We start from the raw sequence: 27,694 nt of genomic DNA on the forward strand, positions 1-27,694 counted from the left end.
TAAACAGATTTGTAAAGCATAAACGTAATTTCCTTGGGCGGTATACTTCTGCCAAATTCAACCACTTCCGCCTAGACAATCAACAGCCCACGTCTTGCCCAGCATGCACGTGATCTCATCTCATCCTCGAGAAGGAAACACCCCCGTGATTGTTTGGGCAACCCCCAAATCTTGCCAATTATCCTGTAGTATGAGCCCAGCTTAAGGTGCATCCTTGCTGAGAGTATTAAGCTTCATAGCAATGAAATTCTCTGGGGTTTGTGAAGGTCTACAGAAAATAGTTAGTTAGTTATTTTTATTTCGGTCATGATTTTTTAAAACATATATAAATAAAAATACATGAAATACCATGGCAATCCAGCCAGTAGTTATCAAGACAACTTGTTTGGTATTTGGAAGTGGTAAACAGACAGACCGACATCCTTAATCTCGCAAGACAAATTAAAAGCTCCGCAGCAAATTCATTAAAAAAAAAAAAAATTTGCCGATGGGTTCCCAGATCGAGCCATCCTAAACATAAACTTACTTTCAAAAGTGCTGAGCAAAAAGTGCAAAGTTGCAGCGCAACAAACACAAGGCGTGTGATGAACCAGGGGCCATGCTAAGCAGAACTTTAAATATAATGAGCAAAGTCCCAAACGTACGCATAGCAAATAGCTAATGCCAGGAGGACAAAAGTGCATTGTTTTTGTGGCTATAAAATGTGTGTGTGTGTGTGTGTGTGTGTGTGTGTGTGTGTGTGTGTGTGTGTGTGTGTGTGTGTGTAGGACACAAGCTGTGTTTGTGGAGTTCTCTCTCTACAACACCAACACAGACCTGCTGGCTGTCGTCTCCTACCTGTTTGAGTTCCCCGTCTCTGAGCGCGCTCAGTCCAGCCTTGAACTCTTGGCCGTCCACCTTTGGCCAATCACAGGCTTGGACCTGCAGCTCCTGCTCACGGTAACCCCAGTAGTAGTTTCTCAATGGGGGTGATACAGCACTCGTGGGTGATACTCGTGGGGGGGGGGCATTCAATATGTGTGACAAAATGTTTTCTTTGTAAAATAAGTGTGGACTTTATGAAATAGCAGACCTATTGACCACCCTTACTTCTCAGGACCTGGAAAAAATCATACATGCCTTTGTCTCTTCCCATCTTGACTACTGTAATGGACTCTATACTCAGGGGTGCACATAACTTTTTAGGTCTGGTACGGTGCCCACCGGACAGTTTTGTCAACGGGGGGGGGGGGGCGAGAAAAAAAGGACGCTCTGCTTCCAAATTCCGCCGATTTTCGCCGTTTTTTTTCTCACGCTGTTAGATAAAGCCCACAAAGTTGGTGCCCTGTGCTGCTGCGCTGATTTTATCCGCCAGATTGGGACGTTCACGGCATTTTTTGCACCATTACGGTGCGTTCATCATCGGTGACGAGTGCCTCTAACAGCCGCTGCTGGCTGCGTGCACGCTGCGAGGCAATGCGAGGCGATGCGAGGCGACCCGAGTCATATCTCTACCGCTGTGCCTAATGGCTGTACATGGGGCCGACGGGTGCTTTAGAGTGATTGTGTGAGTGGCTTCAGGAAGTAAATTCCTAGCCTCGATCTCCAGGCTTTTATTTTTTATTTTTGCTAAAAAATAAAAGCTTGGAAATTCCTGTCCCAGCTGTTGGTGCGCAAAAGCGCCTCGCGTCGCCTGATGTGGTGCGCATTTTTTATTTTGGGTGCGCATGCGCACCTGCGCACCAGTTATGTGCACCCCTGTCTATACTTCCCTTAGCCGTTCCTCTATTCATCGACTACAACTAGTACAGAATACCGCTGCCAGAATTCTCACCAACACCAATCGTAGAGCACATATAACACCAGTGTTGGCTGCACTTCACTGGCTGCCCATTAAGGCTAGAATTGATTTTAAAATCCTTTTAATAACCTACAAAGCACTACATGGGCTGGCCCCACTTTATATCACAGACTTACTGCACTCAAAGCCCAATGTGAGATCTCCTTGGTCTTCTGACAAAGGCCTTCTGGAGATACCCACGTCCAAACTTAAAACTAAGGGCGACCGGGCCTTTGCAAGTGGTTGCTCCCACATTGTGGAACGCTCTGCCTTTGGTGATAAAAAATGCTGAGTCAGTTGACGGTTTTAAGAACTTGTTAAAACACATTTGTTTCGGAAGCATTTTTTTTGTGATTTTATGAAGCTCTTACCGGTCCCAGGTCAATGTTTTCGTTTAGTTTTTTGACTTCTTGTTGTGCTATTACTCTCATGTGCCTTGTTAGTGTGGTTGCCCTAACAGGGCAACCAGACTATAGTACTCTATACACTTTATTATTCTAGATAAACTTAATTTGGCGCGCTACTCCTCCCACAGTTTATTTTTCCCAATTTTGTGCCAATTGGTTACATAGTTTAATTGATATTGATGTATTAGTGCATTAAATTTCCCCATCCACTTTAATGGGAAAAAGAAAAAACTCCCATTCAAGTATTTTTTTCTCATAAACCGTAAGGGCTAGAGTTACAAGACTTGGAGGGGTGGTTTATGATTTAGTCCGAAATTATTAAAACAATAATTACACCAGTCGGCCTCATGGTGGCGTTATGCCCACTTTACGTTTTGGCCTATAACTCTTGAACCGTAGGTCGTACAATAAAAATCATTTTTCCCCTAGATTCCTTGGGTCATAACGCAACTCTCCATATAGACCACGCCCATTTGTGTCGGGACACATTTTCCGTCATTTTGAATTTTCTTCAAAACACACTTTTAGCTCCTCCTCCCACATACTTTGTCCAAATTTCACAAAAATCGGTACACATGATCTCTGGACCCATGCGATGAACATCTCCAAGCGGAATTTTGATAGTCATTACCGTTCGTCCGTAAATGGCTTCCAAAGTTAGCGAAAGTTACAAAAAGGGCCACAAATCACAAACGAAACGTTCAGTCAATTACAAATTTGAATCAAATGTCAAGAGTGGTTTACTCAACAAATCCCCAAAAGCATTTTCACTTTGATCCATAAGGATGGGGGGATCAATCCTCTCAAAATGAAACGCAAGTGATCTCAGGAGTTACGTGACAATGTAATTGGCGCAGCCTCCGACGGTATTCCTCGAGTCCCGGCGGCCGCGACTCGCGTCGGCGCAACCACACTCTGCAATTGCCCTGAATTGCGACGCTTCTAGTTATTGTGCGCTTAAAGTTAAATATCTCCAAAACTACAAATTATTTCAAAGAAAAAATCTCAAGCATAAATGTCCACAGTAAGGTGGATTTTTTGAACTGTGAATGGAGTTTCTAAGTGAAAGTGTTTTTTTGAGGTCCCAAAATCTTCCATCGACCTCCATTATAAATCTCTGAACTTTTAAAGGAGTACTATTCTGAAACAATGAAACATTTCAAAGATTCCTTCTCAGGCAAACATGTCCACAGTAAGATGAACATTTTAAAGTATGAATGAGGTTACAAGGCGTAAGTATGTAGTTGTAAGCCTGCTTTTAAATGTCCATTGCCGCATTGACAATGCATTGGGCGCTTAAAGTTAAATATCTCCAAAACTACAAATGATTTCAAAGAAAAAATCTCAAGCATGCATGTCCACAGTAAGGTGGATTTTTTGAACTGTGAATGGAGTTTCTAGGTGAAAGTGTTTTTTTGAGGTCCCAAAATCGTCCATCGACCTCCATTATAAATCTCTGAACTTTTAAAGGAGTACTATTCTAAAACAATGAAACATTTCAAAGATCCCTTTTCAGGGCGAAGTAGGCGACCTACTTACCTACCCGCGATTTATCAGACCATTCATTGGGTGTTATCAAAACATACTGACCTACCAACGGAGATGACATAAATAGTTCAGTTTCGGTTTTGGTTTTGGTTGTTTTGGTTTCGGACCATGACGGAGGCGCGCAGTCTCAGGCGAGCTGGAGCACCGCGAAGGACCACCGAGGGAGCTAAAGCGACCGAGTTGCCGTCCTGAGCGGTGCGACGCTCGCCTGAGCCTACTCAGCGCCGTTTGAGTTATGTACCGATAGGCACAGAATCGTAAATATTGTTGTGGGGACTGCTCCGCCTCCAAAGTAGGTCAGTAGCTCCTGATTACGCCCAATTAATGGTCTGACAAATCGCGGGTAGGTGCCTGGCCTACTTGTTGTTAACTAGTTGTAGGAACTATTGTTGTATTGTTGTATTGGATCTATTAGCTCGTGCTCATTTGATTTGGCTATTTTATCTCATGTGTTTATGAAAGTAGATAGCTGATATATTGCACTTTTACCTTAGCACTAGGTATACTCCTGGTTGCTTGTTTTTACAGGAAATGCACTTAAGACCTCTGGTGATTAGTAGTTTTGTTCCCTACCTATGTTGAATGCACTTATTGTAAGTCGCTTTGGATAAAAGCGTCTGCTAAATGACTGTAATGTAATGTAATGTAATGTGTATCGCCTACTCGTCACCATTCAATGGTCTGATAAAACGTGATAATCTCCCATTCAATGCATTGATAGCATTCGAAGCCGGTGGTTTCTAGGTGAAAGTGTTTTTTTGAGGCCCCAAAATCGCCCATCGACCTCCATTATAAATCTCTGAACTTTTAAAGGAGTACAATTCCAAAACTATTAAACATTTCAAAGATTCCTTTTCAGGCAAACATGTCCACAGTAAGATGAACATTTTAAAGTATGAATGAGGTTACTAGGCGTAAGTATGTAGTTGTAAGCCTGCCTTTAAATGTCCATTGCCGCATTGACAATGCATTGGGCGCTTAAAGTTAAATATCTCCAAAACTACAAATGATTTCAAAGAAAAAATCTCAAGCATGCATGTCCACAGTAAGGTGGAATGTTTGAACTGTGAATGGAGTTTCTAGGTGAAAGTGTTTTTTTGAGGTCCCAAAATCGTCCATCGACCTCCATTATAAATCTCTGAACTTTTAAAGGAGTACTATTCTAAAACTATTAAACATTTCAAAGATTCCTTTTCAGGCAAACATGTCCACAGTAAAATGAACATTTTAAAGTATGAATGAGGTTACTAGGCGTAAGTATGTAGTTGTAAGCCTGCCTTTAAATGTCCATTGCCGCATTGACAATGCATTGGGCGCTTAAAGTTAAATATCTCCAAAACTACAAACGATTTCAAAGAAAAAATCTCAAGCATGCATGTCCACAGTAAGGTGGATTTTTTGAACTGTGAATGGAGTTTCTAGCTGAAAGTGTTTTTTTGAGGTCCCAAAATCGTCCATCGACCTCCATTATAAATCTCTGAACTTTTAAAGGAGTACTATTCTAAAACAATGAAACATTTCAAAGATCCCTTTTCCCCGAGACATCAAATTTCTCTTTTGGACCTTGAGTCTTGGGTGGCGCTATAGCACTCAATTGAAAATGCCAATTTTGAACAGGTACAACTCATGCCCTGTTTGACCTACAGCCATGCAACTTGGATACACATATGCGTCTCCTCATGCTGAACAACTTTCACCCTCTGACTTTTGACCTCTGACCCATTTTTTCACTTATGGAAATTCCGCTGCCTAGAAGTTGTCGGCAGAGGTCCAAAGTTCAAGTGTTAAACGTTTCGTGAAGATTGCTCAAAAATCCCATGTATCCATAGGTTTTAACTATTGCAGTTTTATGACAATTATTCATCTGCCCCTAACACATACATGCAGACTCACATTTCTTTGAAACTTTGCAGAAATGTAGATGGTCATTCCAAATATCACTGAAACCAATCTTACTCCAATTGGCCAAAGGGGGGCGCTATAGCAGTTTTTTTTTAATGCAAACTTTAAACAAGCATAAGTCTTGCCTGGTTTGGCCGAAAGTCGTGAAACTTGCTTACACTTTTGCCTTGACTCATGAGGAACACATGTATCGCTTTGACCAGTAAGCTCCGCCCTTAGATTGTCTGCAATTTTGAGCAGTTTGAAAAACACTTAAACCCAGGATTTTTCAGCTATTTGCGTGAAACTGTATCATCTGTGTGATCTCCTTTTTCACAGTTCCTTGTCTGATGGTCCAATGGCGTCTCCCTTAAATGAGTGCCTCACAATCTCAAGGTCGTCAGTTCAAGCCTCACTTGATGCAGACTTCATTTAAGTTGAATTGCAAACAACATGACTGTATCAATGAATACATGTGCAAATGGTAAAGATAACCTGAAATGCTTATTTGAGAGTTTGTTTTTTCAATGTATGACATACTTCATTCTGAAAATAGCCGATCTACATTCTCAAAACTTATCAGATAGCAACGTGTTTCTGAGCTTGTAGATCGGCTGCTTTCACTGTTTTCGGTTGCGAGGAGACATACAATTTCTCTATTGGTAAATGGTTTGTGAACGAGTGATCTTAGTGTTGGCTTGGTTCATGACAGAATGCAAGAGTTTATGATCTTCAACAGACAACATTAGCCTGGACAAAGCTATAGCACTATAGGTAGTGTTGCAGCCTATTAGTCCGAAGGTTGAGAGTTCGATTCCTGTTAATGGCAATAGGTTGAGATGTCCAACCTGCAAATGGTAAAGATAACCTAAAATGCTTATTTGAGAGTACGTTTTTTCAATGTATGACGTACTTCATTGTGAAAGTAGCCGATCTACAATCTCACAACTTTTCAGATAGCAACGTTTTGTGAGCTTGTAGATCGGCCGCTTTCACTGGTTTTGGTTTCGAGGAGACATACAATTTCTCTATTGGTAAATGGTTTGTGAACGAGTGATCTTAGTGTTAGTGAAACAGGGGCTTGGTTCATGACAGAAGGCAAGAGTTTATGATCTTCAACAGACAAAATCAGCCTGGACAAAGCTGTAGCACTATAGGTAGTCTCTCTCTCCTTCCCTCCCTCTCTCTCTCCAGTTTCCATGTCTCTCTCTCTCTCTCCAGTTTCCGTGTCTGTCTGTCTGTCTGGTCCCGTATTATCACTGCTTGCAGCTATATTTAATCTTATTTTTGTTTGGTTTTTCCCACGCTTTGTTTCGATGTCCCACGTCCTAATTGATTGATTAGCTCCTGCTGTGTGTCCCCTCATCACCTTTAGTTTATGTCAGGTGAGGTGTGTGTTTGGGCAGCCTGGCATTCAGTGAGAGAATGGGGGTGAGCTAGGCTCAATATTTTGAGTTTGGGTTTGAACCCCTAACCTCTGGTTTGAGAAGCAACATATCTCTAGCTCAGGGGTGGGCAACTCTGATAATGGAGAGGGCCACTATATCTCCACACTCACTATGCCATTCTATGTCACACAAAAGTTGCGACGCGTTTTGAGCTTGTAGATCGGCTATTTTAGCTATTTTTTTTTTTGGAATCCAGATTTTTTAGCGGCGCTAGCCGCTCTATACCTTTAGGTATAGAGCCTTTAGGTATAGAGCGGATCCTGCTCTATACCTGACTTTGTCCGTGTTCACCGTCAACGTTCTGATTGGTCAGACCCGTCAATGTTCTGATTGGTCAGACCCGTCAACGTTCTGATTGGTCAGACCCGTCAACAATTGAGGCCAAAATCGTCCCCCCAAAGACCTGTTAGGAGTACGTTTCAGGCAATTTAGAGTTGATTGGTAGTACTTTGTAGTGACGATTTTTTGGGTCCCTAACATTCATCGAGCTCTGGACTTAGTACATTTCACCATTGTGTCACTACCGAAACGAAAGTTGGTTACTACCGAAACTAAAGTTAAATCCGAAAAAATCACTAAGTGTGGAGGCCAAAATCGTCCCCCCAAAAACCTGTTAGGAGTACGTTTCAGGCAATTTAGAGTTGATTGGTAGTACTTTGTAGTGACGATTTTTTTGGTCCCTAACATTCATCGAGCTCTGGACTTAGTACATTTCACCATTGTGTCACTACCGAAACGAAAGTTGGTCACTACCGAAACGAAAGTTAAATCCGAAAAAATCACTAAGTGTGGAGGCCAAAATCGTCCCCCCAAAAACCTGTTAGGAGTACGTTTCAGGCAATTTAGAGTTGATTGGTAGTACTTTGTAGTGACGATTTTTTTGGTCCCTAACATTCATCGAGCTCTGGACTTAGTACATTTCACCATTGTGTCACTACCGAAACGAAAGTTGGTCACTACCGAAACGAAAGTTATATCCGAAAAAATCACTAAGTGTGGAGGCCAAAATCGTCCCCCCAAAGACCTGTTAGGAGTACGTTTCAGGCAATTTAGAGTTGATTGGTAGTACTTTGTAGTGACGATTTTTTTTTTTTTTTTCCGGATTTAACTAAGTGTGGAGGCCAAAATCGTCCCCCCAAAAACCTGTTAGGAGTACGTTTCAGGCAATTTAGAGTTGATTGGTAGTACTTTGTAGTGACGATTTTTTTGGTCCCTAACATTCATCGAGCTCTGGACTTAGTACATTTCACCATTGTGTCACTACCGAAACGAAAGTTGGTCACTACCGAAATGAAAGTTAAATCCGAAAAAATCACTAAGTGTGGAGGCCAAAATCGTCCCCCCAAAGACCTGTTAGGAGTACGTTTCAGGCAATTTAGAGTTGATTGGTAGTACTTTGTAGTGACGATTTTTTTTTTTTTTTTTCGGATTTAACTAAGTGTGGAGGCCAAAATCGTCCCCCCAAAAACCTGTTAGGAGTACGTTTCAGGCAATTTAGAGTTGATTGGTAGTACTTTGTAGTGACGATTTTTTTGGTCCCTAACATTCATCGAGCTCTGGACTTAGTACATTTCACCATTGTGTCACTACCGAAACGAAAGTTGGTCACTACCGAAACGAAAGTTAAATCCGAAAAAATCACTAAGTGTGGAGGCCAAAATCGTCCCCCCAAAAACCTGTTAGGAGTACGTTTCAGGCAATTTAGAGTTGATTGGTAGTACTTTGTAGTGACGATTTTTTTGGTCCCTAACATTCATCGAGCTCTGGACTTAGTACATTTCACCATTGTGTCACTACCGAAACGAAAGTTGGTCACTACCGAAACGAAAGTTATATCCGAAAAAATCACTAAGTGTGGAGGCCAAAATCGTCCCCCCAAAGACCTGTTAGGAGTACGTTTCAGGCAATTTAGAGTTGATTGGTAGTACTTTGTAGTGACGATTTTTTTTTTTTTTTTTCGGATTTAACTAAGTGTGGAGGCCAAAATCGTCCCCCCAAAAACCTGTTAGGAGTACGTTTCAGGCAATTTAGAGTTGATTGGTAGTACTTTGTAGTGACGATTTTTTTGGTCCCTAACATTCATCGAGCTCTGGACTTAGTACATTTCACCATTGTGTCACTACCGAAACGAAAGTTGGTCACTACCGAAATGAAAGTTAAATCCGAAAAAATCACTAAGTGTGGAGGCCAAAATCGTCCTCCCAAAAACCTGTTAGGAGTACGTTTCAGGCAATTTAGAGTTGATTGGTAGTACTTTGTAGTGACGATTTTTTTGGTCCCTAACATTCATCGAGCTCTGGACTTAGTACATTTCACCATTGTGTCACTACCGAAACGAAAGTTGGTCACTACCGAAACGGAAACATTTTTACTAAGTCCAGAGCTCGATGAATGTTAGGGACCAAAAAAAAAGTCACAAAAAAGTCACTACCAATCAACTTCAAATTGCCTGAAACGTACTCCTAACAGGTTTTTGGGGGAACAATGTTTTTTTTCGTTTCGGTAGTGTCACTACCGAAACGGAAAAAAATTTACTAAGTCCAGAGCTCGATGAATGTTAGGGACCAAAAAAAAAGTCACAAAAAAGTCACTACCAATCAACTTTAAATTGCCTGAAACGTACTCCTAACAGGTTTTTGGGGGAACAGTTTTTTTTCGTTTCGGTAGTGTCACTACCGAAACGGAAAAAAATGTACTAAGTCCAGAGCTCGATGAATGTTAGGGACCAAAAAAAAAGTCACTACCAATCAACTTTAAATTGCCTGAAACGTACTCCTAACAGGTTTTTGGGGGAACAATTTTTTTTTCGTTTCGGTAGTGTCACTACCGAAACGGAAAAAAATGTACTAAGTCCAGAGCTCGATGAATGTTAGGGACCAAAAAAAAAGTCACAAAAAAGTCACTACCAATCAACTTTAAATTGCCTGAAACGTACTCCTAACAGGTTTTTGGGGGAACAATTTTTTTTTTCGTTTCGGTAGTGTCACTACCGAAACGGAAAACAATTTACTAAGTCCAGAGCTCGATGAATGTTAGGGACCAAAAAAAAAGTCACAAAAAAGTCACTACCAATCAACTTTAAATTGCCTGAAACGTACTCTTACAGGTTTTGGGGGGAACAATTTTTTTTTTCGTTTCGGTAGTGTCACTACCGAAACGGAAAAAAAAATACAAAGTCCAGAGCTCGATGAATGTTAGGGACCAAAAAAAAAGTCACAAAAAAGTCACTACCAATCAACTTTAAATTGCCTGTAACGTACTCCTAACAGGTTTTTGGGGGAACAATTTTTTTTTCGTTTCTGTAGTGTCACTACCGCAACGGAAAAAAAATTACCAAGTCCAGAGCTCGATGAATGTTAGGGACCAAAAAAAAAGTCACAAAAAAGTCACTACCAATCAACTTTAAATTGCCTGAAACGTACTCCTAACAGGTTTTTGGGGGAACAATTTTTTTTTCGTTTCGGTAGTGTCACTACCGCAACGGAAAAAAAATTACCAAGTCCAGAGCTCGATGAATGTTAGGGACCAAAAAAAAAGTCACAAAAAAGTCACTACCAATCAACTTTAAATTGCCTGAAACGTACTCCTAACAGGTTTTTGGGGGAACAATTTTTTTTTCATTTCGGTAGTGTCACTACCGAAACGGAAAAAAATGTACTAAGTCCAGAGCTCGATGAATGTTAGGGACCAAAAAAAAGTCACAAAAAAGTCACTACCGATCAACTTTAAATTGCCTGAAACGTACTCCTAACAGGTTTTTGGGGGAACAATTTTTTTTTTCGTTTCGGTAGTGTCACTATCGAAACGGAAAAAACATGTACGAAGTCCAGAGCTCGATGAATGTTAAGGACCAAAAAAAAAGTCACAAAAAAGTCACTACCAATCAACTTTAAATTGCCTGAAACGTACTCCTAACAGGTTTTTTGGGGGACGATTTTGGCCTCCACACTTGGTGATTTTTTCGGATTTAACTTTCGTTTTGGTAGTGACACAAAAACGTTTCGGTAGTGACACAATGGTGAAAAAAAAAGTCACTACAAAGTACTACCAATCAACTCTAAATTGCCTGAAACGTACTCCTAACAGGTTTTTGGGGGGACGATTTTGGCCTCCACAATTAGTGATTTTTTCGGATATAACTTTCGTTTCGGTAGTGACACAAAAAACGTTTCGGTAGTGACACAATGGTGAAAAAAAAAGTCACTACAAAGTACTACCAATCAACTCTAAATTGCCTGAAACGTACTCCTAACAGGTTTTTGGGGGGACGATTTTGGCCTCCACACTTAGTGATTTTTTCGGATTTAACTTTCGTTTTGGTAGTGACACAAAAACGTTTCGGTAGTGACACAATGGTGAAAAAAAAAGTCACTACAAAGTACTACCAATCAACTCTAAATTGCCTGAAACGTACTCCTAACAGGTTTTTGGGGGGACGATTTTGGCCTCCACAATTAGTGATTTTTTCGGATATAACTTTCGTTTCGGTAGTGACACAAAAACGTTTCGGTAGTGACACAATGGTGAAAAAAAAAGTCACTACAAAGTACTACCAATCAACTCTAAATTGCCTGAAACGTACTCCTAACAGGTTTTTGGGGGGACGATTTTGGCCTCCACACTTAGTGATTTTTTCGGATTTAACTTTAGTTTCGGTAGTGACACAAAAACGTTTCGGTAGTGACACAATGGTGAAAAAAAAAAGTCACTACAAAGTACTACCAATCAACTCTAAATTGCCTGAAACATACTCCTAACAGGTTTTTGGGGGGACGATTTTGGCCTCCACACTTGGTGATTTTTTCGGATTTAACTTTCGTTTCGGTAGTGACACAAAAACGTTTTGGTAGTGACACAATGGTGAAAAAAAAAAGTCACTACAAAGTACTACCAATCAACTCTAAATTGCCTGAAACGTACTCCTAATAGGTTTTTTGGGGGACGATTTTGGCCTCCACACTTAGTGATTTTTTCGGATTTAACTTTCGTTTCGGTAGTGACACAAAAACGTTTCGGTAGTGACACAATGGTGAAAAAAAAAAGTCACTACAAAGTACTACCAATCAACTCTAAATTGCCTGAAACGTACTCCTAACAGGTTTTTGGGGGGACGATTTTGGCCTCCACACTTGGTGATTTTTTCGGATTTAACTTTCGTTTCGGTAGTGACACAAAAACGTTTCGGTAGTGACACAATGGTGAAAAAAAAAGTCACTACAAAGTACTACCAATCAACTCTAAATTTGCCTGAAACGTACTCCTAACAGGTTTTTGGGGGGACGATTTTGGCCTCCACACTTAGTGATTTATTCGGATTTAACTTTCGTTTCGGTAGTGACACAAAAACGTTTCGGTAGTGACACAATGGTGAAAAAAAAAAGTCACTACAAAGTACTACCAATCAACTCTAAATTGCCTGAAACGTACTCCTAACAGGTTTTTGGGGGGACGATTTTGGCCTCCACACTTGGTGATTTTTTCGGATTTAACTTTCGTTTCGGTAGTGACACAAAAACGTTTCGGTAGTGACACAATGGTGAAAAAAAAAGTCACTACAAAGTACTACCAATCAACTCTAAATTGCCTGAAACGTACTCCTAACAGGTTTTTTGGGGGACGATTTTGGCCTCCACACTTAGTGATTTTTTCGGATTTAACTTTCGTTTCGGTAGTGACACAAAAACGTTTCGGTAGTGACACAATGGTGAAAATAAAAAGTCACTACAAAGTACTACCAATCAACTCTAAATTGCCTGAAACGTACTCCTAACAGGTTTTTTGGGGGACGATTTTGGCCTCCACACTTAGTGATTTTTTCGGATTTAACTTTCGTTTCGGTATTGACACAAAAACGTTTCGGTAGTGACACAATGGTGAAAAAAAAAATTTACTAAGTCCAGAGCTCGATGAATGTTAGGGACCAAAAAAAGTCACTACAACGTACTACCAATCAACTCTAAATTGCCTGAAACGTACTCCTAACAAAACACAAAAAAAACACTTTCACCTAGAAACTCCATTCACAGTTCAAAAATTCCACCTTACTGTGGACATGCATGCTTGAGATTTTTTCTTTGAAATCATTTGTAGTTTGGGAGATATTTAACTTTAAGCGCCCAATGCATTGTGGATGCGGCAAAGGGAAACGAGTACAGGCTACTAATCCTACATACTTACTGCTAGTAACCCCATTCATACTTTAAAATGTTCATTTTACTGTGGACATGTTTGCCTGAAAAGGAATCTTTGAAATGTTTAATAGTTTTAGAATTGTACTCCTTTAAAAGTTCAGAAATTTATAATGGAGGTCGATGGAAGAATTTGGGACATCAAAAAAACACTTTTGCCTAGAAACTCCATTCACTGTTCAAAAATTCAACCTTACTGTGGACATGCATGCTTGAGATTTTTTCTTTGAAATCATTTGTAGTTTGGGAGATATTTAACTTTAAGTGCCCCATGCATTGTGGATGCGGCAAAGGAAAACGAGTACAGGCTACTAATCCTACATACTTACTGCTAGTAACCCCATTCATACTTTAAAATGTTCATCTTACTGTGGACATGTTTGCCTGAAAAGGAATCTTTGAAATGTTTAATAGTTTTAGAATTGTACTCCTTTAAAAGCTCAGAGATTTATAATGGAGGTCGATGGTTTTACTTCAAATGTGATGTTTTTTTTATCCATGTACAACTGCTCAAAGCTGTGTTTGCAAGTCATGTCTTGCCTAGCATTGCTGAGTTAAGCTTAAAAAATTGTCACTACCAAAACAGTCACTACCGAAACATTATGCTCAAGTTTCGGTAGTGACATCATTGTTTCGGTAGTGACAAAATTGGATGTTCATGCTTTTGAGACATCAACAGCTTCAATAATGAATTACTATATTCTATTGATCATTTTTCATTATATTTCTAACATAAAGCAAACATATTCATATGCACATGCGTTGTGAGCTTGTAGATCGGCTATGTTCACCTTTTGACAATTTGACCAGTTTGTATATATAGTTTAGTTTGGTTTTTAAATGTCCTTAAATTATCACAACATTTCAGGTAAACATACAACAGGACAAAGGTGAAAAAGGTCAGCAGGGCACCCCAGGGAGTTGAACCCCGTCCCGCTAAAGCAGGAGTACCTTACTACCAGCGCCTTTTGCTTTTTGACACCATGTCCTTACCTGCATGTGAATCAGTGTTGATCCAGTAAAAAGCAAGTCATTTTATGTTTAGTTGCGCTCGGGTGTTGCCTCTGAAAAGACAATAGAATTGTAATGCTAGTCATCAAGCTACTAATATAGACTGAAGTAATTAAAGCGGGTCATGTTTGCATGTTTGGAATTGTAACAGCTGAAATCAATAATATATCAGTATTCTGATATTAACCTGCGGGCCGCTTTAAGTGAGGGTGGGGGCCACGTGTGGCCCCGGGCCGCCAGTTGCCAGAAGCCATTGTTCTCACATTAATACAAATAAAAATCTAAAAATCTAAATATTGAAGAAGAAAAAAAAACTTTCCTATGGTTGATGTCACTGGTAGACTGAAGTGTTAAAATGGGTAGGATAGGTTGAAAATGGGTGAAGTCGTCCTTTAACTATAAGAACCTTCTCTCTCTGATAGATTGTCCTCCTAGCCCTGGTGATGTATTTTGTGGCACGAGGGCTGATGGGGCTGGTGACGGAGGGCTACGTGTATCTGCTGTCCACCTGGCGGTTGCTTGGGGTGTGCAACCTGGCTCTGGCTGCCTCGGTGTGCGGGCTGCATCTGAGCCGCTGTGTCGGCGCCAAGCGCCAGTGGGCGGCGTACCTGCAGCACCCGCGGGACGTGTTCACAGACTTCTATGGCGTGGCCAGGCAGAGTGAGACGTACGCCGTCGCCTCAGCCCTGCTGCTCTTCGTCCTGGTGCTCAAGGTGAAGGCAGACGGTTAAATGTTGTTTTAGAATTCATAAATGAAACTCTCTTACTCTCTGCTTTGAGCTTCTCTCTTCTTTTTACCCCTTTTTTAAAAACGTGTTTTCAAAGATAGCAGAACTATGTTTCACTATGTGTCTTATGAAGTATACAGGGCTTAACCCATTAAGACCTGGAACTGTGTCATTTTTAGATTTGAGCTAAAAAAGCATTATTTTACACTTTGGGCTATTCAAAAATAGCAGATATACAAGCTCATAGCGCGGCACCGAGTGCCGCGCTACGAGCTTGTAGATCTGCTATTTGTAAGTCAAGCTATACTCTACTCAGAGTCATACGTTTACAAAATGTACTAAAGTACAGTGAACGTCTGTGCGGTTTGTCTTCATCACTGAAAATAACGTACATGTAAACTGATGTCATGTGCAGTTGGGGTGAAGAAACACAACCATTTCACTCCTAATAATACCTATTTGATTTGACATCCTGACTTGCTGCTGTAGCTGAGGCTTGAACCTGTTACCTGCGGCTCACTAGTCAGTGACTCTATCCATTCACCTACAGCTGTTTCCTTGGAATCTGCGGTTCTGTAACGTCTTGTTGTCAACCCCTCAAATTGACATGTATTTGGGCAGTGGACCCCAATGTGAAAAGATGTAGTGTCAGGACCCCCCATGAAAAAGATGTATATTTATGCTGTAACACATTTTTTCAAAGTTATTTGTCTTGTTTGTTGTTCAAGTCAAAGCACCAGGAAGGCTGTACTTGTCAGCCATCTGTTAGCTCAATGGGTTGAGACGCAGTATTCATGATCCGGAGGCCATGAGTTCAAATCCCATTGATGTCTTTCCTATGATTCTTTCCTTTGCAGACTGGCTTCCAGAAGATCAACTGAAAACTACCAGGAAGGCTGTACTTGTCAGCCATCTGTTAGCTCAATGGGTTGAGACGCAGTATTCATGATCCAGAGGCCATGAGTTCAAATCCCATTGATGTCTTTCCTATGATTCTTTCCTTTGCAGACTGGCTTCCAGAAGATCAACTGAAAACTACCAGGAAGGCTGTACTTGTCAGCCATCTGTTAGCTCAATGGGTTGAGACGCAGTATTCATGATCCAGAGGCCATGAGTTCAAATCCCATTGATGTCTTTCCTATGACTCTTTCCTTTGCAGACTGGCTTCCAGAAGATCAACTGAAAACTACCAGGAAGGCTGTACTTGTCAGCCATCTGTTAACTCAATGGGTTGAGACGCAGTATACATGATCCAGAGGCCATGAGTTCAAATCCCACTGGTGTCTTTACTGTGATGCTTCCCTTTGCAGACTAACTTCTAGAAAAACAAGTTAAAACCACCAGAAAACCTTTAACTCTCAGCCAACAGCATAGCTCAACTGGTAGAGCGTCTGTCCAATAACATGACTTGACTTGACTTGAGTGGGTTCGATTCCCACTCGAGTCAAGTGTCCCCGGTAACTTGGGGCAACGGATAAATTGACTGATATCCTTAGTGATGCTTCCCTTTGCAGACTAACTTCTAGAAAAACAATTTAAAACCACCAGGAAACCTGTAACTCTCAGCCAACAGCATAGCTCAACTGGTAGAGCGTCTGTCCAATAACATGACTTGACTTGACTTGAGTGGGTTCGATTCCCACTCGAGTCAAGTGTCCCCGGTAACTTGGGGCAACGGATAAATTGACTGATATCCTTAGTGATGCTTCCCTTTGCAGACTAACTTCTAGAAAAACAAGTTAAAACCACCATGAATGGATTTGAACCAGCACACTCCTACAAGTTATTCTACGGATATCAGTCAATTTATCCGTTGCCCCAAGTTACCTGGGACACTTGACTCGAGTGGGAATCGAACCCACTCAAGTCAAGTCAAGTCAAGTCATGTTATTGGACAGATGCTCTACCAGTCGAGCTATGCTGTTGGCTGAGAGTTACAGGTTTCCTGGTGGTTTTAACTTGTTTTCTAGAAGTTAGTCTGCAAAGGGAAGCATCACTAAGGATATCAGTCAATTTATCCGTTGCCCCAAGATACCGGGGACACTTGACTCAAGTGGGAATCAAACCCACTCAAGTCAAGTCATGTTATTGGACAGACGCTCTACCAGTTGAGCTATGCTGTAGGCTGAGAGTTACAGGTTTCCTGGTGGTTTTAACTTGTTTTTCTAGAAGTTAGTCTGCAAAGGAAAGCATCACAGTAAAGACACCAGTGGGATTTGAACTCATGGCCTCTGGCTCATGTATACTGCGTCTCAACCCATTGAGCTAACAGATGGCTGACAAGTACAGCCTTCCTGGTAGTTTTCAGTTGATCTTCTGGAAGCCAGTCTGCAAAGGAAAGAATCATAGGAAAGACATGAATGGGATTTGAACTCATGGCCTCTGGATCATGAATACTGCGTCTCAACCCATTGAGCTAACAGATGGCTGACAAGTACAGCCTTCCTGTTAGTTTTCAGTTGATCTTTTGGAAGCCAGTCTGCAAAGGAAAGAATCATAGGAAAGACATCAATGGGATTTGAACTCATGGCCTCTGGATCATGTATACTGCGTCTCAACCCATTGAGCTAACAGTTGGATGACAAATATAGCCTTCCTGGTAGTTTTCAGTTGATCTTCTGGAAGCCAGTCTGCAAAGGAAAGAATCATAGGAAAGACATCAATGGGATTTGAACTCATGGCCTCTGGATCATGAATACTGCGTCTCAACCCATTGAGCTAACAGATGGCTGACAAGTACAGCCTTCCTGGTGCTTTGACTTGAACAACAAACAAGACAAATAACTTTTTTTTTAAATGTGTTACAGCATAAATATAAATCTTTTTCATGGGGGGCCCTGACACTACATCTTTTCACATTGGGGTCCACTGCCCAAATACATGTCAATTTGGGGGGTTGACAACAAAACGTTTCAGAACCACAGATTCCAAGGAAACAGCTGTAGGTGAATGGATAGAGTCACTGACTAGTGAGCCGCAGGTAACAGGTTCAAGCCTCAGCTACAGCAGCAAGTCAGGATGACAAATCAAATAGGTATTATTAGGAGTGAAATGGTTGTGTTTCTTCACCCCAACTGCACATGACATCAGTTTACATGTACGTTATTTTCAGTGATGAAGACAAACCGCACAGACGTTCACTGTACTTTAGTACATTTTGTAAACTTATGACTCTGAGTAGAGTATAGCCTGACTTAAACAAACAAATAACAACTTAGTATAGTCAGAGTATTTTTTACACAACTTACATTTTGTAATCAAACTACTGAAACGAAAGTTGGTCACCACCAAAACGAAAGTTAAATCCGAAATAATCACTAAGGCTGGAGGCCAAAATCGTCCCCCCAAAAACCTGTTAGGAGTACGTTTCAGGCAATTTAGAGTTGATTGGTAGTACTTTGTAGAGCCAGCGCTGTAAAAGTTTTCATTGTGGATAATGACAAGGGCATTACTGACAACATTGTTTATAGCGAACTCCTTTAGGATAATGGGCATAAATGGACACAGACAGACACAGAGATCTCCATATACGGGCATAAAAGGGACACACCCAGACACATACAGAGATGTCCATATATCACAGACACAGATAGCTCCATATATGGGCATAAATGCACACACAGATGGGCATAAATGGACACAGGCAAACAGATGGCCAAAACGGGTCCTATGACAACAGGTATAATGGGGTTTGATTTAAAGGGTGGACCATTCATTCCCTATTTACATCGTTCCTGTGTAGGCCGGTCCCCGACTAGACCCTCGGCCACCCGAAGGGCTAGACCCTCGGCGGCCGAGCTTCTAGTAATCACTAAGTGTGGAGGCCAAAATCGTCCCCCCAAAAACCTGTTAGGAGTACGTTTCAGGCAATTTAGAGTTGATTGGTAGTACTTTGTAGTGACTTTTTTGGTCCCTAACACCACAAATGGTTTACATACTCTTTACGAATGTCTTACGCATCATTTGCTTAACATGAATGATAATTCTAGTAATTGTTTGGTGTCTGCATTCATGAAAGCCAGGTAGTTTGCAACAGGTAAGGAGAAAGTCCACATTAACAGACAGTCATAAATGATGAACTGTCTTCACTTTACTGTAGGGCACATAATAACATGTACAAAGGATTTATAGATATTTTAGGAATGTTTAACAAAGCATATGTTAAACATGAACAAGCTACCAATAGCTTGTATATATTATGTAACATCAGTTACAAATGATTTAATAATCATTTACAGATGTATTATACATGGCTTATTCATGAATAGTTACTAATACCTTTATAGATGATTTGTAACCGTAGTTATAAAGGTTTTAGTAATCATTTACGAATGTCAATAAACAGGTTGTTAATGATTTGTTAATAGTCTACAAACTGCTTATAAACGTTTATAAATGCTTTAGAATGGGTCGTTACAAATGATTTAATAATCTTTTACAGATGTATATAAATGGCGTATTCATGAATAGTTCACTACTTACTAATACTTTACAAATGATTTGTAACTGTAGTTATAAAGGTTTTAGTAATCATTTACGAATGTCAACAAACAGGTTGTTAATGATTTGTTAATAGTCTACAAACTACTTATAAACGTTTATAAATGCTTTATAACGGGTCATTATTGTAAAGTGCTACCGATTTCTTTGTTTTTGTCACATTCCTAAGCCAATAATTTGATGACTCAAAGAGTGTCCTACTGAGCAGCCATCCGGTCATCAAATTATTGGCTTAGGAATGTGATCAAAACTAAGAAATCTCCATGAATTCAAGGCTTCATGGCGTGTGTAATTGATAGAAAATAAGTCATGTTTTGGGTGAACTACTCCTTTAAGTGGTTAACACAACTGTTTCATGTTTCTCTTCTCACTCCACCCTGATCTATGTCCCTCTCGTCAATTTCCAGGCATCGCACCAGTTGCGCTTTCTCCGAGAGTGGGCCGTGTTTGGCAGAGCTCTGAGACGCTCCATTTGGGAGCTGCTGGGAATCGCTCTGGCATTACTGCTGTTACTGCTGGCATACTCACACACAGGACACCTGGTATGTATCTCTCTCTCTCTCTCTCGCTCTCTCGCTCTCTCTCTCTCTCTGGATCTCTTTCTGTGGATTTATTTCTGTGTCTCTATCTCTCTCTTTCATAAAGAGTGATTTACACTTTTGTGCGCCGGTGTCGCGACCGCATATAGCAGATCTACAAGCTCACAACGCACTGTGCTGCGACACGCTATGAGCTTGTAGATCAGCTATTATCGGAGCGCGACGCGGCTCGCAAACCAAGTATAAATCTGGCATAACTCATACAATACGTACACCCACACGTACACTACAGTACATGTATACGCATAGACACAGGGCATAATGCAAAGTAACTAACAATGGTGCCCGTAGCCTTGAGATGGAAACTTGTGTCTTGCCATTTCGACAGCACATTTCTATCCTTATACTGTAGCATCTTCAGAGACCAGGCTGAGGAAAGAGGAAAGCTCCTGGCTAGCAGAACCCAAACAAATTCAAACTCAAAATAATCTTCATGTCAACAAACATTGCAACAAACACAAACACTCAATGCGCCATTGACAAACTATGTCAATGGCGCCTAAACAGTGTTCAGAATATCCTGTGGGCTTACAAAACCCACATGTCTCCTTGTCCTTCTGCCTCAGTCTCTCTCTCCCTCCCTGCTTTCCATTAGCATGGGGGGAGGGCTCGCTTGGCTTCCTCTACATAATAGGTATAAGAGAGTGGCAGTGCTGTCAGACAGCCACGCTCACAGATCACGGGAGCTGTTGACTTGGAGCCATTTACCTTCACTTTAGCCTTGCAACAGTCATTCATGAATACCAAATATAACCATGTGCTGTGGAGAAAGGCTCATTTCTATACATTATGCACTCTGTTACTTTCCCCGGTGCTTTCATAATGAATCTGTCTTTCAAAACCGTTCTCCCTGACCCAGGGAACACTCCGAATCTGAATCAGTTATATTGTCAGTAGGTGAAATGGATTTTTGCAATTTTTGAGAGATTTTCGATTAAACCTTTGTTTAATTATTAATCATCTAAATCTGAAACTAGTTACTAAAGCTGTCAAATAAGTGTGATGGAGTAAAAAGTACAATATTTGCCCTTGAAATGTAGTGGACTAGAAATATAAAGTATTGAAAAATGGAAATACTATTAAAATAAAAGTACCTAAAAATTGTACCTGGGTACTTGAGTAAATGTACTTACTTTACATCACTGCACATGTGTAACATGATTACCTGCCCCCCTCTCTCTCTCTAGCTCTTCCACGCAGTGCTGGACAGCTACAGCAGTGTAAGCTCCGCCTGTCTCTCACTGCTGGGCGCCGGTGGGCGTGGTTTGCTGTCTTGGCGACCCGGCGGTCGGACAACCACAGGTCCCTCTTCTAGCTCCGCCTGCTCGCTGGCGTTCCACGTGAGCTTCGCCGCGCTCCGGCTGGTGTTGCTGTGGCTTGTCTCCTCGGTGCTGCTACGGAACTACCGGCGGGCGCGGGCAGAGTTGTACCGTCCAGCGGTAGACCTGCAGGACTACGAGATGGTGGAGCTGTTCCTCCGACGACTCAAGATGTGGATGGGCCTGAGCAGGGCCAAGGAGGTACAGCAGCGCTTCTCACACATTTACATTTCAAGGACCTCCATAACTCTTTTTTTTCAAATATGTTTTTATTAAGAACAACAGATTAGTAGGGTAACACAGTGGGCAGTCCACCAAGATTGTTTAAAGCAGTGTTTCTCAAACTTCTACATGTCAAGGACCCCCAAATTAATATGTATTTGGCTGGGGTCCCCATCTTTAAAGGATTACGTGCCAGGGACCCATACAATATTTGTGTTGTTTCTTGGAAATAGCTGATCTACAAGCTCACAACGCATTGCATCGTGATGCGCTGTGAGCTTGTAGATAGGCTATTTTTTGGTTAAACAGATTTTGATGCTATATTACAAAATTTAGCTTGGGACCCCCTGGAACCCCCTCAAGGACCCCTGGGGGTGCCCGGACCCTACTTTGAGAACCACTGGTTAAAGGTATGGTGATGAGGGGTGCCTGTGGTGGCTCAGCCATTTAGTCCAGAGACCATGTGCTCCTTCTGAGCCGTGAGGGCCCGAGTTAGAATCCAACTCCCACGTGGTCTGCTGGTCTTGACCGGCAGGTTTCTCCTTTCTGAAGCAGTTCAGGTGGTGCACGGCACGCACATCCCATAAATTGCAAAGGGTGCTGGATAAAAAATAGACACTTCGTCTCATTGCACCTGGCAAAGACCTCATGTAGGTCGAAAGTTATTGTCTGTCTCTAATATAGTTTGGGAGCTTATCAATACGGTGTGCAGATATCTTTCTCTACTACATGTTTCTCCTTTCTCTCTGCCCTTGGTTTCATTTATCTCTACACTCTCCTATCTAAAGGAAGGTTCAAAAGGTCATGGTGATGAAAGGTGAGGACGGAATGATTCGGAACAACATGACCCAGAACACTGACAACTAACAAGCATCTCTTTTTTCTCCCTCTACTTTCTTTCTGTCTGTCTTCTCAGTTTCGCCATAAAGTGCGCTTCGAGGGCATGGAGCTGCCTCCCTCCCGCTCCTCCTCCACCAGCGACTGTAAGTCCCTCTGCCTCCCCCCGCTGGACGGCCCAGAGTCGCCTCCCACCCCGGACAGCGCGGATGCCGGCTCCGAGGCCTCGTGGCGTCCAGCCTCCTCCAGCCCCTGCAGCCTGACTGAAGCCCCGGGGATGGGCCTGGGCCTGGGCCTGGGCCTGGGGCTCGGGCTGGGTCCGGGTGTGATGGTGGGAGGAGCCAGCTGGAGGGAGAGGGCGGAGACGGAAGCCTCTCTGCGAAGGCTCCTACCCACCCTGGATGCCTTGTTGCAGCAGCTAGACCGGGTCACCATAGCGACGGAGGACCTGTACCACACCGAGTGCTGTCTGGAGCGTGTGCAGAGGAAACGCAGGGAGCGAGGGTGGGCCAGAGGTGGAGAGAGAGGCAGGAGCGGAGAGGGACGAGGAGGAGACGACAAGGACTCTGCTGGACAGAGAGAACGAAAGGCGGGTAAAGAAAAAGACAAAAGGGGGCGTAAGAAAGAAAGAAGTGGAGGGGCAAAGGAATGTGGGAACACTGTAGCCAACCCCAGACAGACTCCGGTAGCCACACCCGCTGCCTTGTCCAAACCCAGACCTTCCACCGCCCACACCGTCACCCTCGCCCCGGCTCCTCTCTCAGCCTCTAGATCGCAGACCGCCGCACCTCCTCCCACCCCTGTCTCGCCGCCCAAACCCGCCCCTGCGCCTCCTGCAGCCACCACACCTCCCAAAACCACCCCTGCCCACTTTTTAGCAGCGAAAATAAGCCCCGCCGCTCCGTCTACGCTCAGCTCTGTGCGCACAGCCACAGCTGCACCCGCACCGACCTCCCAGTCCGTGCCATCCACCCCTGCACCCACACCGGTCGCCCAGTCCGTGCCATCCACCCCTGCACCCACGCCGGTCGCCCCCGCCGCCCACCTGATCGGCGCTCGGGAGTGGGACCCCCCCACTGAGAGAGAGACCCCCTGCCCCCCCTCCAGCTTGTTCAACCACCCAGCTCACACCACCACCATTCCCACACGCAAGCGCAAGCGCAAGCCGCCGCCCCTCAAGAACAAGGTGCATCCCAACCCAAATAGGCATGTCTCTGGGCACCCCAAACCCTGACGAAACCCCGCCACCGCATACCCAGGATCAGTTAGGAAATAATAGATGGGTCACATAGAAAGAAACGTAAGGATGGGGTATAAGAATTCTAGAGTGAACACTGGGTTGAGATGAGAGACAGCAGGCTTTGTCTCCAGATGCCCATCTCTAGATCCAGGGAGTAGAGGGGGACCTGCTTCAGAGAGTCTATGAGTGTCAAACAGACAAATCAAATCTATGGAAATAGAGGCAATAGGTCATATTTTAAGCAATTATCCATTAACCCATGTTTCCAAAAGCGTTTGAGCTGTTTCCAAGAGCCTTTGTGTTAGTTGGCATGGAAAACAAGGTGCTGGTCACCAGTTGGTAACAGAAATGGCTCAGAGAACGGCACGTCATCATTTACCACTATAAACATCCACTACGCCTTACCGTCCTTTACGTCTCTGGACACAAGCAGACCCCCTGACCCCCCGTGACCCTGGAGGTCACGAGGGTGTCTTTGACAAGAGCACAGAACCGTGCTCACCTGAGGAACTGTGTTTAGCTGTAGGACTGAACTGAAAACAGTAAGACTGCAGACAATGCATCAGAGGTTTTGTTTTTTGTATCTCGTTAGTGTTGTCTCTTGTATGTGTTGATTGTTATTATGTTGTCTACGTATTATTGCAAGAATAAGGAAGCTATATTGTTCTTTTAAGTTACCATGGGTTACTTGTGGCCTGTCTGAAAACCGTCTCCTCCGGGAGTTTTAATGGTCTCGTATCCACAGGCACGCACACATGCTGCATTAACAACCAAACACAGGTCTAGGTACAGGCATCGAAGCACGTGATCACACACTAACACACACAAAAGGGGCTATAGCAGACTGGTGCGCCTCAGGATCCCAGTAGCCAGTTGTTCAGGGCTCAGAACAGTTGTCTTCCATTGAGGATGTAGTGATGGAGTGAAGCAGAGGTTAAGAAAGATAAAGAGGTAACAAGTGAGAAAGAGGCGATTAAGCAAAGTAGCATGTTGTAGTAGTTCAAAGTAAGAAGAGTAGAAAGTAGAAGTTGAAAAATGAGAAGACAAGGAAGGAAGTTGTGCCTGCCAGAAGGCAAATATAGATTTGTCTTAGAAGACCTCTCTCCCATCATAAAGCTACGCTCCCATACCTTTGAATCCTTCAGGAAATAGGACACATTCTGATGATCTAATCAATGATCTTGATTATCTTTGCAACATGTTTTGTTGTTATTGTTGTTGTTGTATTGTATTCCGTATGGTTCTAATTTAAAAGCACTTTTGTTCTGAAGTAGATGTGGGTTTTTTTATAAGGGAGGGAGTTTGTCTTCTAAAAGTAATAAGCTTGGTGTGAAAACCAAATAGATAAAGCTTCACTCATACTGTATTGTAACCGTAAAGCATTGCCAAAGCTTCTGCATCATTTATGCACCAAGAGTTTATACCGTACCAAGTAATTAATTTTTGTACCTAGCACTTTATTTCCTAGTGGAGCTGATAATCCAATGCCATAATTATGTAACAATGTGTTGTGTTTTCTATTTCGTATCTAAATGGCTACATTACAGGACTATCCTAATGAGCATTATCAAGATATTGAAGCAGTCGTTGACAGTTGTGTTTTGTAATTTGTTTTGTCTGTTTGTGATTCTCATGCCTGTAATACCAAGCCACATACTTCCTGTGTCCAGTGGGCACATCTCAGGGACCCAATACTTTTCCCCAGAACAAGAAGGCAATAGAAGGAAGCTTCCCCACCACCCCCCAGGAGCCACAACTGGGGAGCAAAATAGGGGTGTTAAGGTTTTCAGTCTGGTTACTGTTACCACACACGAACGTACTACATACAACACAGTATGCTATTTTCAGCCTACTATTTAGTATCTACTAAGCAGTAAGGTTTCACTTCGGACATACTAAAAAGTAACTTGGCATATTAAATAGTACGTTAGTATGCGATTTCGGACAGGGCAATAACATGTCCAAAGTGAAAGCATACTGTGTAGTATGTAGTACGTTAGGTGGTTTCGGACGCAACCTCTTGGATACGTTGTTTGGGCGTTTTCTGACATCCCATGATAAAATTGATCCCTCCAGCCAAAAAGAAGGTAGCCATTTTCTAGGTGTGCTTCCTGTTAATAAAAAGACCAATGCTGCGGTTTACTGACATACAGTTGATATTTGTATTGTTTGCTGCATGCCAAAGCCTAGAGTATAGGTTCTATTTTTTCCCTCAAGTACACCCCTTTCTTCCAGATCCTCTTAATAATGTCATGTTTTACATTACCCAATGCATTTCAATAGTTCATTAAAAAATGACAAATTTAATCAGTGTGTACATATATGTATATATTGGTGCTTCTCGGTGTATATATTCTTCCGTTTCATTATCAGTATTGTTAATGTGCTGCGCTGGCATATACATAGGTCCAAGCACTGGTGTTTCACATCGCTAGCCTCAATGAAGCGCTACGTCCCAAAAAGCATATCTATTTTATAAATGTGTCTGAAAGAGTCCTCATTAGCCACAAGACACTCCCAAGGTTTGAAGAGAACATTGGGATATGAGCTGGTTCCCACACTGTGCCTCATTAACCCTTTCTCCCTCTGTACAATGTTCAACAGCGTAGTGCCAAAGCCCACCTGCATGTTCTGTAGTTTGTCTATTTGTTGTATCATGTACATTGTTATGACTCTTTGCTAAAAAATCAAATACTTGTCACGGAAAAGCGCTTTTTTGTCTTCATTGTTTTTGTACCATATGGCATTTTACAGTATGTATTCTTTGTATTTGGCAGTCGTAGCACTTCCCATGCTTTTGCACTTGACAAAGTCAAATAAAGAGTTTGACAGCTAAAGTCTACCACTATGGTGTTGGTGTCAGATCAGAGGCCACAGTGTTTTTCCTTTTGCACTTGCATACAGTTGGACATCAACCAGTACACAGGACGAGGACCTATAACATTATACAAAAACTTGTACAAAAACAAATTTCACCCACTTTTTTACCTTGTAAACCTGTGATGTGACAATAAAACTGATTCTGATTACATTACACATTTTTCATAGGCTCCGTTTATTCCACACACACATATTTACAGTACACACAAACACACGCTGCTTTCAAATGTAGTGTTCCCTACAGTTTTACTCGTCATGTTGCACATCCAAAATATTTGTAAGACCTAAAAAGTGCAAAGCGTTAGCGTTTTCAAAAAAAATGGTTTTTTTTTTCTTCTTGAAAAATATGCCATACTAAGCTTAAACATGATGTCCCACACACAGAATGCCTGCAGGACAAATATGTGGACATTCTGATCTTATCCAAATCTAGCCTCTGTGTGTGTGTGTGTGTGTGTGTGTGTGTGTGTGTGTGTGTGTGTGTGTGTGTGTGTGTGTGTGTGTGTGTGTGTGTGTGTGTGTGTGTGTGTGTGTGTGTGTGTGTGTGTGTGTGTGTGTGTGTGAGTGAGAGTGATTGAGAGAGTCTGAGACGATAAATCTTGGAGAAAAAGATCCCTGTTGAATCAAACAAAGTCTGTGAAGTCGTCCACAGTGGAGACAAGCCTCTTTCTCTGACCAGACCCCTCTGAGTTCGCTGCAGAGGAGCTGCTCTGCTGGTATGAGGACTTGTTCTGCTGAGAGTGTCCTTGGGTCAGCGAGATGCCCGGAGTGGGACGGGACTGTATGTCTTCCTGGGCCTGAGACGGGGGGGGGGGGGGGGGGGGGGGGGCAAAGTGGATTGAAGAGACAGATGTTCTTGAGAATTTATGAAGACTAATTAAAACTTACTTTTTTAACCCATTAAGACCTGGAACTGTGTAATTTTTAGATTTGAGCTAAGAAAGCATTATTTTACACTTTGGGTTATTCAAAAATAGCAGATATACAAGCTCATAGCGCGGCTACGAGTGCCGCGCTACGAGCTTGTAGATCTGCTATTTTTAAAAATTTGTGAAAATGTGTGCAAA

The 27,694-nt window shown here is 42.3% G+C and overlaps 2 protein-coding genes across 5 annotated transcripts in view; one reads left to right on the top strand and one right to left on the bottom strand.

Moving 5' to 3' along the window:
• pkd1a (polycystic kidney disease 1a) overlaps window positions 1-26,589 on the top strand; it is a 136,910-nt gene extending 110,321 nt beyond the window's left edge. The window contains exons 52-56 of the mRNA XM_084084611.1: window positions 768-939; window positions 14,725-15,015; window positions 19,938-20,072; window positions 21,317-21,649; window positions 22,587-26,589. Coding sequence (XP_083940737.1) covers window positions 768-939; window positions 14,725-15,015; window positions 19,938-20,072; window positions 21,317-21,649; window positions 22,587-23,741 — 2,086 coding nt within the window. The 3' untranslated portion in view covers window positions 23,742-26,589. The remainder of the gene's footprint in view (window positions 1-767; window positions 940-14,724; window positions 15,016-19,937; window positions 20,073-21,316; window positions 21,650-22,586) is intronic.
• A 463-nt stretch (window positions 26,590-27,052) lies between these two features.
• The window catches only part of tsc2 (TSC complex subunit 2), a 35,498-nt gene continuing 34,856 nt past the window's right edge, over window positions 27,053-27,694 (bottom strand). For all 4 annotated transcript variants that reach the window (XM_084084625.1, XM_084084623.1, XM_084084624.1 and 1 more), the window contains one exon: window positions 27,053-27,424. In XM_084084625.1, the coding sequence (XP_083940751.1) occupies window positions 27,251-27,424 (174 nt within the window). In that variant the 3' untranslated portion in view covers window positions 27,053-27,250. The remainder of the gene's footprint in view (window positions 27,425-27,694) is intronic.

The sequence above is a fragment of the Gymnoscopelus microlampas genome (genome assembly GCF_963454915.1).
Source record: "Gymnoscopelus microlampas genome assembly, chromosome: 2".
Taxonomy (NCBI): domain Eukaryota; kingdom Metazoa; phylum Chordata; class Actinopteri; order Myctophiformes; family Myctophidae; genus Gymnoscopelus; species Gymnoscopelus microlampas.